At 39.3% G+C, this 16,017-nt stretch overlaps 1 protein-coding gene across 3 annotated transcripts in view; it reads left to right on the top strand.

The window, feature by feature from the left end:
* The window catches only part of LOC115363051 (ras-related protein Rab-40C), a 60,975-nt gene that overhangs the window by 2,792 nt on the left and 42,166 nt on the right, over positions 1–16,017 (top strand). For all 3 annotated transcript variants that reach the window (XM_030057124.1, XM_030057125.1, XM_030057123.1), the window contains one exon: positions 14,225–14,285. In XM_030057124.1, the coding sequence (XP_029912984.1) occupies positions 14,225–14,285 (61 nt within the window). The remainder of the gene's footprint in view (positions 1–14,224; positions 14,286–16,017) is intronic.

The following is a 16,017-nucleotide window of genomic DNA, read 5'->3' as shown; positions in this document are numbered from 1 at the left end:
TCAGTAATGTTTGCAGCTTTTCTGCGTACCATTTTTGCCAGTTTTTTTAAAAATGTTTTTCCTCCGCTTCTTTTCTGAAGTTTTTTTTTCTTTCATTGTGTTCTAAGGTTTTTCTCATTTCTTGCGAATGTTCAGGCCATTTCTTGCTAAGTGCATTTTCCATTTCCAACAAAATCACAAGAAAACTATATAATTATTAAAATTCTATATTTAAATGTCAGATCATTGATGCTGGGTTGTCAGATTTTTTGTGGTTAAATGCTGATGAAAGGCATCTTAATGCAGTCTATCCCAAGTTGGTGAGGGCTGCGTTATGGAAAAGGTATGCAGTTTTCTGATTGTATTAAACTGTTTTATTATTTGCCTCTATCTGTTTTGTCATGTAGTCCACATTACTAATGACTGTATATTAATCACCAATAGTAATCCTTACAAAATTGTCCCAATATTGATATCGAGGTATGTGGCCCAAAATTTTGTGATATTTGATTATGTTCATGTCATACAGGTGTAGGGTGTACCGTGTGTAGCTTAGCTTTGTATTTGGCAGCTTGTGCAGAGTTTGATCTAACATCAGCTGTAATGCTGTAGTGCTATGGCTCTCTGTCAGGGAGAGAAGGTTTATGGACTTCTGCCCAGTCACACACACACACACACACACACACACACACACACACACACACACACACACACATTTCAAACCCCAATCAAAGGAAAGCCCTCTAAAAATAGAATACTGGGCAGAGGAGAGAAAAAGAGAATGAAAAATGGCTAAGTGCAAGGTGACTCTCTCTGCTGACAGATGTATGAAAGAAGGCCAGCAGCATATTGAGATCTGTGCTGACAATGCAGATAAGGCTGGTACGAGTTTGTCAAAGGGGAGAAGAGGACAGTGGACAGCAGGAGAAGGAGGGGAAATGTGTCCAGCCTGATATTCAGACTGAATGACACTTTCATTCTGGTTCAGTCCATTATTCAGGGTGACATTTCCCCTGTGTTAACCAATTTCTGCAGGCCAAGGGATTTGAATCCTGCCAATCACAACTGACTGTCGTGTCCACCTGCTGTGATGCAGTTTTCAGTCGACATGGTGGCCTCTTTAGCCAATTTACAGTGTTATTGCTAATTAGTCTGACGTAGCAACTTCAGCCAACTACAAAAATATGTCAGTGTTGACACTTCATGGTATTTATGCTAATTCAATTTGTTGGCGAAGGAGCTCAGAAGAAATGAAGAGCTCTAAAAAGACAGTGAAAAACATTTGGACAAATGGACAAAGAACATGGGAAAAACAGGTGTACTGGTGGCTCATCGGTAAAGAGCGTGTACCATGTACCAGGGCTTAGTCACGATCGCAGTGACCGGGGTTCGAATCCGATTTCAGGTCCTTTGCTGCATGTCATCCCCCCTCTCTCCCCTGCCCTTCCTGTCTATCTCCACTGTGACTGTCAAATAAACCAGACATGCTGAAAAAAAATCTTAAAAAAAAAAACAATGGAAAAACATTACACAAAATTATAACAAAGGGCCTGAGGGTCCTTCCTGCCAAGGCTAAGTGAAAAAATTAAACCTCTGCTAGATCCTATTAACAAAATGCAAAATATATTGTCCCCTCTCAGAAATGCCTCCTGTGCATAATGTTTTGCTCTGCTCCGTGTGGTTTAGTTTGAATTTAGTTGTGTTGTTAGCAATTGTTTGTTGCCTGATATGCTATGATTTTCCTGACTCTGGCACAACTTGAATACGTCAACAAAGTTTGTCCCACCCTCTTGCCTTTTTTTTTTTTTTTTTTTTTTTTTTTTTTTTGAACATGTGATTGATGGGTCTGGAACCGGGCTACTGTAGACACAGCGCTCCACTTACACTGACTGGACTGGGAATAGTAGCCGCTTCCTTACTTTCTTATGCCCCAAAGGTAAAATGTACAGATCGTCTAGATCAGTGGTTCCCAACCCAGTCCTCAAGGCCCCCCTGCCCTGCAGGTTTTGTTCCAGCTCTGCTCTTACACACCTGACCCAATTAAAGCCCATGCACCTTCATGCATGCCCTGCTCAGGTAGATCTGGTTCAGCCAATCAGCGTGAGGCCCACATGGATCAGGTGTGAAAGAGTTGAGCTGCAACAAAAACCTGCAGGGCAGGGGGTCCTTGAGGACTGGGTTGGGAACCACCGCTCTAGATCAGAAAAGATGTTTGCTCCAACACACAATCCTTGCCAGAGCTCCTCTTGCAGCTGATTCCTCACAGCAGTGTATTCACAGAAGCTGAGGCTGGTGTAGAAAAGGAGTTCCTCATTAGAAAATTGTAAGATCATTGTAAGACAATGTGCTTTTTTAGATGTCTTTTGCAAAGTCTAATCTGGCCTTCCTGTTCTTGAGTGACACCAGTAGTTTGCACCTTTCTGTGTACCCTCTGTATTTATTTTCTCACAAACGTCCCTTGACTGTAGATTTGGACAATGATACTGCTACCTCTGAGAGTGTTTTTGACTTCTGTAGACATTGTGATTGGGTTTTTCCTCACCAGGGAGAGACTTCTTCAGTTATTCACTTTAGATGTCTTCTGTGGTCTTCCAGGCCTTTTGGTGTTGCTGAGCTTACCAGTGCATTCCTTCTTTTTCAGGATATACCAAAACATTGATTTGGCTACTCCTAAAGTTGTTGCTATCTGTCCGAGAGATTTTTTTTTTTGCTTGCTTTGAGCCTAATGATGGCCTCCTTCACCTGCATAGACACCTCTTTGGATCGCATGTTGAGGGTTCTGATAAACAGCTAACAAATGTAAATGCAAACATTTGGTATGAACTCCAGAACATTTATTTTTTTTAATTTGTCATGGAATAATGGGGGAAAAGGTCACACCTGGCCAAGAAAGAACTTTTTAGTCAAGTGTCCAATTACAATTGAGCCACTGAAAATGGGGTGACAATGTATAAAACTGGCTGTAATTCCTAAAAGGTTAATGCCATATTTTTGTTCAACCCCTTAAATTAAAGCTGAAAGTCTGCTCTTCAATCACATCTTATTACTCCCTTTTCAAATCCACTGAGGTGGTGTACAAGGACAAAATTATGAATACTGTGTGTATGTCCAAATATTTATGGACCTAACTGTATGTTTGAAACTGCAGAGGTGATTGAAAGAGTCTTTGCAATACATTCACATGGTGAAAAGCTCAATTGGTGGCTCTTATTAAATGTTTTAAACAGTAATCATGTTTTTTGAACATTAATCAGATATTTTTTTTGTTTTGTTTTGTTTTGTTTTTTTTTTTCACTCAGTTTGATGAGTTAACTCTGAAACCCAGGAGCTTGTGGGTGGGCTTTTTAAAGGTTTTATTCAGTCTTCTGACTGTGAGTGTAATACATCCACAAAGTGTAGTCCAGCAATTCTTCCCAGCCATAAGAAGAACAAGAGAACAAGAGCTTCATTGGGAGTGTACTGCTCCAAAATGAATGACATAGAAACAGACCAGAAAAAAACACAATTTTGAGTGGCAACATAAAGTTGAAAATTTGTTTTGAAGGATGCACAACAGCTTGCATTATTTTGGTTTCACTTTCAGCACCTTTTTCAGCCCCCTGGTTTCAGATCTATTTTCTGCCTTAAGATAGTTCAGCTGTTTTGGAGGAACAATTCCGGTGAAGTGCTCATTCTTGGAAAAGGGAGGGAGTTAATGGACCAAACTTTGTGGATGTATTAGACAACAAATGTGACTAGATGGCTAGAAATCCGAACTATCACTTTAACCTTTAACACCTGAAAAGGCTACATTCAGGATGCTCACAGTTTGTCTTGATGTGTTCTGTTTAAGGAGTAGTTGAAGTCTGCCTTCAGGCTGCTAAACACCAGACCCATGGAAAACCAACCATCCTTGTAAAGACAAGCTCTTTACCAAAATGTGAGCTGGGCCAGCTTCTGAAAAGTCTTTAAAACATGAAGCCATCCTAATTGATGGCAGCAAGATCAAAAGCCTTCGTAGGACTTCATTAAACATGGAGGGCAGAGTGCAGCAGCTGAATGCGCCTCATCAGGAATGCGTATATGCAGACAGAAGCAGCGCTATTGATTTCCATGGCCCCCGGGAGAGAGAAAGTGGCAGGGAGTGAAGAGAAAAGCTTGTGAGGAAGCTAAATATTTCAGGAGAAGCACATTGGAGAGAACAGATTTAGATTGGATGACAGCCTTTGGGCTATGATTGGTTCTCTTTATTAGGGACAGCCAATTGGAGAGAGTGGCCTGTCTTATTTCCTCCTCACTGAGCAATGCCTAGAATAGAATAGAAGATACTTTATTCATCCCACAGGGAAATTCGGGTATCCAGCAGCTCAAAAAAACACAAACATATAATATATAACAATAAATAGATAAATATATAGACTAATAAATAAATAAATAAGAGCAGCATAACAGTACAATAAAAGCAGCACAACTATTGCACACAACCCAGTCCAGGGGGTTGGTGGGGGTTTAGGAGGTGTTAAAAGGCCTTAAACGGTGTTAAAGAGCCTTATGGCTGTTGGGACAAAGGACCTTTTGAACCTCTCCGTCCTGCAGCGCAGTATCTCTGTCCTTTATGCATCACTGAGCTTGAGTTTAGTATTAGCAAAGTAGAGCTTGTTAGGCTAATTTTGGAGTAGTTATCTGAGATGGCCACAGCTGATTGGTTGATTTGTTTATGACTAGATCTGCATAGGATGGACAAACTAAAAGGCTTCAGTCACAATAGCATATTTACACTTTCCCTCCAAAGAATTTCAATTTCTTTGTGGGGTTTACTAAAGCCTATTCCCAGTGCAAACTTTTCAGACCTTCAGTTGAAACGGGAAAAAATTCACTTAATTTATTTTTTAAAAAATACGAGGAAAAGGCTATTAGCAAATTTGCAAGAAAAAAAATGCCCTCCCAAAAAAAATTTCATAATTACTAAAATTCTATATTTCAGTGTCATTTTAGTGATGCTGGACTGACATCAGATTTCTTGTGTTTAACGCTTTCACAGAATTAGCAAGAAATTGGTAGAATGTACAAAACCTGAAAATGACCACAAAATGAGCTGAAATCACCAAAAATGTGAGTAAACCATTACTGGTAAATTACAAGAGAAGTATTTGCAATTACTAAAAATACATATTTAATATTATGAGAAAATTACCAGTAATTATTACAAAACGTTATACCAAAAAAAGCAAAGCAAGAAAATTCAAAGCAGCAAACTCAGGCTGTGGCGCTGGATGTGAGGCCCCTTAGTTATCTTAAGTAGAAAGTGAAAATACTCCAACATTTAGAAATAGATCCACCATTTTTATTTGTCAGTGTTGTGTGCGCAAGGATTTTCTCTTCCCTCTTAAAATAGAAAATTACCAAAAATTGATAAGTGTTTTCAAAAAGAAAGCCCACCCACAGGTTCCTGGGTTTCAAAGGGTCAAATTATGGAGTTACAAAAAACAATTTCAGAAGTTGTTTTTTTTTCTATTTTGCATCGTAATGCTTTTAATCACTGACAAGCATTTAAAAACATGTTAAAACAGTTGGCTGCCAAGGCATTTCAGCTTGATTTAGCCTTCATCAAGACCATAATGAAGTCATTATTTAAAATGCTTGCCAGTGATTAATTTAAGGAATTGTTAGATGCAAGACAGAGGCCTCAGAGGCCTCAATTTTTAAATCTGTTACTTGTGCCAGGAAAAGAGAAAAAAGAAATTCAGAATTTTTTTTTTTTTTTTTTTTTGTAAGTCTGTACAATTAAACCTCTTCAGAGAGCGATCTTGGCACCTTCTGATGTTGCACCAATGCGCCTCGCCTGCTGTTGAGTTTTTTCCTGCTAAAATTATAGGTCAAAACTGAACCAGTATAGACTCAGTCTCTGCTGTCTAGGACTCAGTTTGTATATAAGTTTCAGTTTGTTACTTCATGTGTGTGATTTCCTGCCAGAGTTCAACATAATTTGACTGAAGCAAAGAGAGCAAATCTATAGGCTTCTCAATTTCAGGCCCGCTTTATGATTTAGGATGATAGAACAGGTGGCACGCCATGAATAAAAAATCCATTATCAAACTGTTATTGTGAGAGCAGCTGTAATTTGATTTCATACACTCAGCAAACCAGCAAGGGCTCTTTTGTTGCTAGTTGTTGTGTTTGGCTCTGACTTTTCACACAGCATCATTAGCAGGTGCAAGATGTGCTGTCAGACCAATCTACCCATCAGGTTACCGTTTGTCCTGAGGCCTGAAAAATTACTGCAGCTTGATAACGTACAGTTCAGAATGATCTGACCTTTCCTGCCTTCTTACCCTCTGCGCTGTTGCTGACTCTTCAAATTAAATGGGCTTAAACAGCACTGACAGTCAGGCCTGTCTGGCTTTCATTTCCGCATTTGTCTGATTGATTTTGTCTTTTTTTGACACGTCATTTGGATTTACCAATTTGACGGTCTAGGAATAACTATATTCTATAGAAAGACAGTACATCATCAATTTGATCCATGATTCACTAGCAGGCGATTTGATTTATTAACTGTTTCTGTTCAGATCATTTGGACAATTTGATTTCATACTTGTCCACCCATTAGCTGTCATGCCACTCAGTCAGTTTCACAGAGCAAACTCTTTACTTCTTTTTTTTTTTAGACATCTGGGGAATTCACTTTTCACCAAAGAAATGGCAGCTACATATTGCTGCTGGGTAGATTTGTTGTGTTTCCAAAGTTCCTGGTTTCTGTTTAATAAATCTTGCACACTGCACAACTTTTGTCTTGGTTTTCTCAAGGAAACTGATGCCTATGACCTGGACAAATGAGAATATTCACAGACATATTTTGTCTAGGTTGCTGTCTCTGGATTTTAGGTTGGTCAGGGCTGAAAATATTGTGTATGTGTGTCAACTATGCTGTTGTGTTGTGGTTAGCACTTGGTTTAAAAGAGGAAATAGGGTCCTTGCAGCAACTTTGGCCTTGCAATAATTACGCTATGCAAGTTTTTCTTGTTTGTTTTTTTGTTTTGTTTTTAAATTTATTCACACATCATCATCACCAAGAAATATATTTACATTTTTAGTACACAATGGCCTGATGTGTGAAAGAGTCACCCCAAGGAAGCTATTTAAAGCTTTTAAGATTGGCCCAGTTTCTCACAAACATAGTGACTACGTTTATATGCACACCATATTCTGGTTCGGGTCAATATTCTTGCTAAGGTAACTGCGCTGCGGCAACTGCAATATTCCGTTTACATGTTATCGTATTGATCTAAATATAAGACGATATTTTTTCATTGAAAATGCCGTGAAAAACCGCCCTCGTCTAATATTGGGGATCTAAGCAAATACACGTGTTGTACTTGCATATGTTCCGTGCTTGAATACAGCACACTTCCCCCGCTCTGGCACGGTTGGAAGGGGTGTGCTCCAGCATGGTATGGGCGTTCATGCACGAGCACATGAACGGTCACGCACGCAGCGGGCGAACGTGGGTACAACGTAAATCATGCAACTTTCCTCCTGCCTCCGCAAAATCGTTTAATGCGCGCAGCGCGATTACCGGCGAATGGCCGCGTTGCGCAATCAGTAATCAACCATGTTGTCTGTGTAGCTATCCATTGTGCTGCTGCAACCGCGTATAAACAAAAGCTGATTTATGATCAAAGGTATATATGGCAGTCTGGGTGCGCCGCGGTCTGTCAGATCCGGCAGACCTGACCGAGGCACCAGCTGGCATCAGGTGAGCCAGCCGCAGCACCGCACTGTGTGCGCCACCACCCGGTTGAATGTAGCAGCCAGCTGACATGCCGCTCTGGCTGTCAGTTGGACGCTTTCTGAAGTTACCTCCGAAACTGTCAAGGTAAATAAACATCCTTTAACCCTCGCTCTGAGTGCAATGTGAGACGGTGGCGGTCTCAGACAGAAGAGCTAAAAAATGCCCACAGCCAGAGAAGGGCTTTTCGTGGTCCAAAAACTGGTCGATTCAACGAGATTGACAGGAGGGTGTGTGGTTTTGTGAATGAGAAACGTCGTGAAGGACTGCCTGTTACGAGGGCTGTGATGCAGCAAAAAGCACTTGAAGTTGCCACAGAGCTCAACATACCCCATGCTGAGTTTAAAGCTAGCATAGGCTGGTGTCGCAGAATGTCCATATAAAAAGTATATTTCCAAAAAAGGGTCTTGAAAAAGAGGGGTCGTCTTAAAATCAGGGTCGTCTTATATTCAGATCAATATGGTACTTGGCATGTTCCCGTGTTTCGGCGTATTCCACTCTTACGTTATGCGACACTCAGCCGCGGGGGGCAGCAGTGGCAGACAAATATACAACAGACGATCTCAGCATTTTAAATACGTCAGTAGTCAATAGGAAAGAAATTATGGAAAGAAATAATAAAATAAGAAAGTAAATAGAATACAGTTAAGACAGAGTTGTCCAGTGACCCGATTACAATTCAGTAGTACGAGGTATCTTGATCTGTACATGTATATTCTCAAGTAAATGCTTAGTAGATGCCTACATTGGAAGAGAATATGGTACATATTAAGGGACAACAATTAAGGCTGTATCACAAACTTTTGATTTTATTTATTTATTTATTTTATATACATGTATATATTCAGATAGGTTTCAATGAAAAGTTCAGGCATTCATAGAAGCCCAAGGTACAAGAATAAGTCAGGGCGATATTACTGAAAATAGCATCGGAATACCGATCAACTCATCCATGAACAAAATTCTTCATATGAACAGTAATTAATCATTCGTAGGTAGGAGTTGATTTTTAAAATAGTTTTTCTTAAAGGTAGAGACAGAATGTGACATTTTATAATTTAGCATCAAGATCATTCCAAATCTGTCCCTTGCATACAACACTGAAGCTGCTACTAAGTTTGGTATGTTTTTCTAGGAATCCAGAATAAACCTATTCAAAGCACACTATCTTGAGTCAGGCTGAGATCGCTGTTGTGTGTATATATGTCAGTGTATTCTAATAGCACCCCCCTTTAAGGGGCCTAATCTACAAAATGTATAAACTTGACGTTTCTTGCTTTCTTTTCCCAAAGCAGTCATGTTTTACAGCTCTGATATCTTTTTTTATACAGTCATTGCTTTCCTTTCAGTCCACTACTAGCTATATGAAAATGAACTTTCAGAGACTTCAGTTTTTCTTCACACTAGTAATCCATTACTGTAATAAAGTTGTCCACAATAGTTTCCCTAAAAGCAACAGCACTGCTGTGTTTTTATGACCTATATGTTGTGAAATGTATCCCTGTATGTATCCTTCCATGATTTGCAAAATGGTTTATTGAAATGTAAATGTAAAATGTAAATGTAAAATGTGGGCAAAATGTTGTAAATGCGCCAAACATTTAAAATCTCTGATGTGGTGTTTTAAAGGTTTGAATTTCACAGTCAGTTGATGATGGCCATCAGATAAAGGCGGCTGTTAGCGGGGTAAGACTTATTTAGATGCAAAAGGGGCTGGCTGAAAAGCCACTATGTGAGTATTGGTAGTTAGATAAAAAGCTGAAACTGGCCTAATCCTCTTAAAAGATGCAGGCTGACAGTGACTGTTGGCTATTACCATGGAGCTTAGCAATGAAAGCAGTCTCTATGCTGTCAAATCCCATTTTCTTCACTATTTTTTGTCTTTCTTTATTTTCTGTCCTTATCAACCGTTCTTCCCCCAGCTTTCTTTGTTCACATTCTGTCCAAATTATAGCTGCATCTGTAAACTGAATGTATTTGTTATGATTAAGGGTGTTTTTTTTTTTACAGTGCACGTTCTGTAGCATTCATAGTATGTTCTGCATCTAACATTAACTGTCAGTTATGTGTTATTTCTTGTTCCTATATTCTTTCTCATTTGAATCTCAGTATTCTCATATATTCTTCCCCCGCCCTCCTCCAATCTGTGTCCCTACCTGTTCAGTTCTCAACTTCTTTTTCTCTCAGCTTTTTTTGTCATAATGTTGGTATGTCAGCTTAGAGTCATACATTTCCACAGCCGCTTCTGCCTCTGTGGCTGAAAATGACCCCTTCTCGTATTTTTCCACTGCTCACTTTGCTGCATATATATTTATATATATATTTTTTTAACTCTTGAATGTTTTTAACTGGTAGATCACATTTTCACATTCAGTGTAAAATACATGCAGCCTAACTGAAGTTAATTGATATAGCTTTACCACTCAGTTGTTATCTGTAGGGCCCTATAATTTCCGCGATCACGGAATCGCGGAATTAGCCAAATAAAACGGAATCTATTTTTAACATGGAATATCGTGGAATTTGACATAATTTGAATGAAATGCTGTTTTTGTGTGGAATATGAACGTATGTCTGGGGGAAATTACATGGAGGGAAGCAAATCTGGGTGGCACAACCCCTCCAGTCGTTTCACCTGCACCTGCACCACTCAGAAAAAAATTAGAACAACTGCACCAGCACCGTAGGAGTCCAAAAGGCAAAGAAACTTTCCAGCTACAGCAGCACACTGACATGGATTATCTAACAAAGTGAAGAGTTGCCACTCCGCTCTATTTTAACTGGCTAACAGCAGCACACTGGCTTAGCTTGTCTATTCAGAGAAGCGGTATCACTTCGGCTTATTTTTCAATCTATGTTATCACATGCATACTACTGCTTATTTATTTGGTAGCTGAATTGTTAGATTCGTTTGATAAGTAATTTACATTTTTAAAACAAATACTAATTTAACATACTGTTAAGTTATTGGAGTCAAGATTACTGGTAAACATCTACTCCTTCAAGATAATTTATTATGTTCTACAAGTCATAAACATACACTAACACTACATACCGAGTGTTTGAGCAGCATATCTCCTCTGGGCTACAAAAGATCCGTGGTAAAAAGTACTCTGTCGTTGTGGATGAGACCACTGATGCAAGAGACTGCAGCGTCCTAAACATCATCATTTGTAAGTTAATGTGAATAGCCTGTACGTACAATGGTCGACACTCGGTTAACAATCTTTTAAGTTAAATGTGTGCATGCATTGACCCAACATCAACCCTCAGGTAAAATAATTACTGATGCATCCTCTTGTCATTTTTGTTCAATCAGTAATAACATATAATTTTCGCCTTTTATTGCTATAACAGCGTAATTGTTAAAAAAATAAATAAAGTGTTGTTTTTTTGTTACCTCAATTAATTTAAGGTAATTTCTATTTAATTTGTGTGCATTTTAGTCATTAACATTTGAGTCATTAACATTAAAAACACACTGTTTTTTGGTAGTAAAAAAGGGTTAAAGGTAAAAAACAGAATTCCCAAAAATTAAAACAGAAAAAACGGAATTTCCAAAAATTATAACGGAATTTGGGAAAAAAATAAAACGGATTTTATAGGGCCCTATATCTGTATACACACGCATACACACACACACACACACACACACACACACACAGAGATGTTGCCCCTAATACATGTATATATAACATTTTGGGGTGAATAATTAATTTTCACCTTTTTCAGGATATTGTAGTGAGAACTGTATTTAAGTGGTCAGCTCTTTGGTAGAGGTCACTAATTCAAAAACCTGATGGTCCATCAAAAACAAAATATTTTTATTACTCATGATCAAGTGGTGGCCTATTAAAAAATACTGAAATCTTTTTTTTTTTTTTTTTTTGCTTATTTTGTGGTGTTAAAATTGAATGGTTCAAACAGCAGATACACCCCCATAACACACACATGATCACCTTCACTGGTGAGACTGTCCTGAGACGCAAAGCAAAGTCACCCAGCACCCATATTGGAAGCAGCAGCATCCATCTGAGAGAATCAGACATCAGAGAAGCTATTGATTATGTGAGCTGTCTGAATGAGCATTGGCAAAGAGAGGAGAGCAAGCACTTGGTATGATGCCCTGCACTCACTCCAATCCAATTAGGCTAGCCTGAGCTCAGCACTTTGCCTTAGCAGGCTTCATGTTGCCTGGAAAACTGGAGGATGTTGAAAATGTTGTTAGCCAGCAGCTGCTAGTCTGTCAAAGTGTTTTTGTGGCTAACAGAAGCTGATGCAGTTATGAGTCAGGCTCTTACACTGCACCGCTAGAAAAATATTACACTTTGGTATTATGCTAATGTAAAATGTAAAATTCATTGTTACTTTGAACTAGGGCTCGGTGATATGGACACAAACAAAAATCAATATTTTTGACCAAATACCACGACATCAATAGTGTCAGTATTGGAGGGACAGTTATTGGTGCTTTCACAAAATATTTACACAATTAGATGTTAAATAACTAAGACACACAACATGAAAGGCTGTGTTATAGTAAATAACATCACAGCTGCGATTTGGTTGCAGGCACGAGCCAGTGGCGATGGCTTTATATCATGCAACACTGCCATGATGATACACACAAGCCTCGAGTGTGCTATTACTTTTAGACAAAAGTTACCATTTTGTAAGAACAATATTGTTTTTATATCAAATAAAATACTGAAATATGGTTGCGATTACTGTTTTTAATGCTTCACCAGAAAGTAGTTCCCCAAACTAAAACTTGTTTAGCAACATAAACCAATCTGAGGGCTCGACAGTTGACAACTGACATGCAGATTTCCATTTGTTACAATGTTGTGTGCACCTCATTTCTTCTCTAGTTTGCTCAGCGCATCTTCTGTGAAGGCTTTGTGACAAGGAGTTCAGTCAGATTGCTTGAACAGAAACCTTTGTTGTCTAATCTTGCGAATTTCCTTCGGGATGAATAAAGTATCTATCTATCTGTCTAATCAAGTAGTAATGTCAAAATCAAACAGGCAAAGGCAAGCAAAAGAACAGTCTCATAAGATGCCTCCCTTTACTATATTGATCCAGCATCACTAATCTAATGTTTCAATATAGCATTTAAATACTTGTTAATATAGTTTTCTTTTTTTTTCTTTTTTTGATGTTTTTTTGGTGAAGGGAAACTTTTTTTTTTTTTTTTTTTTTACTAATGGTGTAGTATTTTTTTTTTTTTTTTACTAATTTACTAATTGACTTTTTCCATCTTTTGAAAGAAATCAAGTGAATTTGCTTAGGTTTCAGAATTGAAACCTCATAAAGGGCATTGCTTTCTAATAATGTAATGTGGAGGAATGTCGAGTAAGCGACTTCATATTTCACAGCTTTTTATTTCACATGCCTGCATGCCATGCCGCCGCCGTGTGTTGTTAGCGTTAGCTAACGTCCGCTAAAGCTAACGTTAACGCCCCGAAAATGCTGGCTAAAAAGTGTGTTGTTAGCGTTAGCTAACGTCCGCTGAAGCTAACGTTAGCGCCCCTAAAAATGCGGGTTAAAAATTGTGTTGTTAACGTTAGCTAGCACGTTAGCGTTAGCTTGGTAGTGTTGGCCGTGTTGCTAGGGACGCCTGCTTTCTGTTGACATCACATCGCGCCGTGAGTAAACCCAGGAGTTTTTCGGGGTCACTCAGAGTCCCTACGCGGAGGCAGGGCTGTTTTTTAGCCCCTGTAAAGGTTCTGGAACTCTCTCCTTCGGGGTAGTTCCGATGGTGGAGACACGCGACAGCGGCCCCAGCCCTGTAAAATTACTCCGAAGTTCCGGCGGTGGAAACGGGCCTATTACTCTACACTTGTTTGCCTGAGTCAGTGCATGACTCAGTTGCTAAAAACCACAAAAACATGTTGAGCAGCTCCAGGTACAGACATGCAGCAGCAGTGGCGTAGGTGTAAGCAAGTAATTATGCAGTGGTAAAACAATAGTTTGCCAGAAATTAGTTAGTGTGTCAAATTAGTGAGCTGTGTTATCTGCTGTGACGCAGTGCACTATTGAAGGAAACGGCTGCTTTTTGTGCAAAATGATAACATTTAATGTCTAAGAATTATATTTCAGTTTTCTTTTTTTCCAGACAAAAAAAGTTGGAAAGATAAAGATACAGTAAAAAATGTGCGTTTTATTGGTTGTTGTTGTTGTTTTTAAAATAATCATTATCATCAGTAAGCTTGAAAAAATTAAGAAAGTCTAAAGACAGGCAGTATACTTCCACTCTGTTAACTTTTACATGGTTGTCACATTTTTTAAAGTTAATTTATGTACTCCATGGTGTCATTGGGTCAAACTATACTTACATTCAATGAAGGGGCCTCACAAAGATGATGAGTCAAGCCAACTTCTCTCTGAAACCAGGGCATTATAATCTTGATTGACGCTGGCCCTGCTGATGCATGCATTTGCCTAATGCCCTTGGTCTTCCGTCTCTCTATCCAGGTATCGACTATAAAACCACCACCATTCTTCTGGATGGGAGGAGAGTCAAGTTGGAGCTCTGGTAAGGACATATCACTGTTGAAAGAACCTGTCTTTACACTCCCTCTGCTTATCTGTCATGTAGCCTACCTCAGTTAGATGTGGGCCTCGGTATAGTAATCCTGTAGATTTACAAAGTGCTTCACATTTTAAACATGAATAAGCAACAGTCCTCAAGCAGCAGATGCAGAGCTGAATGCAGCTCTTCACCCTTTGCTTTAACAGTGAATGAGGCATGGTTTTCCAAACTATCGATACTAAATAACAATAATAAACAATTGAAATGGTTACTGTATTTGTTTCCAACCTTATCAATAACAGTGTGTTAAAAAAGATTTTTTGGCACAGGATGCTGCGATCAGGACTCAGCCTTAGTACATGGTACCCGCTCTTAACCAGTGAGCCACCAGGGCACCCATCAATAGCAGTGGGTTCTGTAAATAAAAATGACACCTCTCATGCACTGTCTCCATCTGTCTCACACACACACACACACACACACACACACACACACACAGACAGACCGCACTACTCACCACATAGCTCCTCCTCTCACTAGCAATCAGGTCAAAAACTTACTACTTTTACTTTGGTAGCATACTCTTGAAGTAAAAATCGCAAGCTAAACATGGCAGGGGCAGCAGCCTCCCCAACTGGTTTTGGTAGAAAAAGAAAACAGCATAAGAGTTGTGTGGAAGTTTTTATTATTTCCTCCAGGCAGAACACTGCGGGCAAAGATATTGTTTTCACTTCTATGTGTGTGTCTGTCTGCATCTGCTCTTGAGAACTGCTGGCCTTGTCAATCTAAAATGTTTTGTGCACACTTATGGCTGCACCATGGGGAACCTCTTGTGGTTGCTATAAGTCATAACGTTTGCAAAACATTTGTTTTGGGTACTTCCGCTCTTGCTCAACAATCACTCTCTCCCTTTCTCTTTCTTTCATTATGGAGGTTCCTCACTGTCTACCTCACTCTACCATGCAACTCTCTTGCTATCCCACTCACTCTATCCCACGTCATTTTCTCACCCAATTCACTGTCTACGTCACTCGTTTTTTTATCCTGTTGTGGTTGTGTCTGCTGTGATTGCGCGTGGAAAAAAACATCCAGTACGCACAAAGGATGCAAAAAGTTAACTAACGTGGTATTGACACCTCCTTTCTTCAATACTTTGTAGTAGCTGAATTTTGATGCCCAGCCCTATGAATAAAATGTTTAAGGCTATGTGTATCTGTGTCTCAGCAAACCAAAGTGCTGGTAACCTTGTGATGTGACCATGAAGGGGGCAGGGGTGATGTGAAATACTGGCAGAGCACCACAGTTTAATAAACAAAATTGATTCATTCATTGAAAGGAGTTTGCACAGTCGTCCTGCAGGAAAGCTGCATCGATCCTCAACAACAGTCACTCAGTGAGCAAGTAACAAAATTAAATTGCAACCAGAGATAGATTTGGGATTGATTCAGTGAAGAAGGCTGAAGCGACTTGGCTAGTTTACCTTTCAGTTCAATCCCAGCTGTGGGGAAAACTGCCGCCTCCAACTCACACAACTATACTACCAACAATCCTTACTAATATGCTTCCTTTTTTTCACCATCACAGTTGTTGCTGCACTGCTTTGCCATATGACATTTGTTTGATTGGATGAGTTCACTAATGATAGACAGATGATTGAGCCAGTTACCTGCTACATATTTTGTGAATACCTGATCCTGCCACTGTTGTTTCTAGTAGTTTGAACCTAAGAGCCCAG

This window comes from Myripristis murdjan, chromosome 8 (assembly GCF_902150065.1).
Source record: "Myripristis murdjan chromosome 8, fMyrMur1.1, whole genome shotgun sequence".
NCBI lineage: Eukaryota > Metazoa > Chordata > Actinopteri > Holocentriformes > Holocentridae > Myripristis > Myripristis murdjan.
The sequence above is the reverse complement of the archived record's forward strand: the minus strand, read 5'-3'. Positions and strand labels throughout refer to the sequence as shown.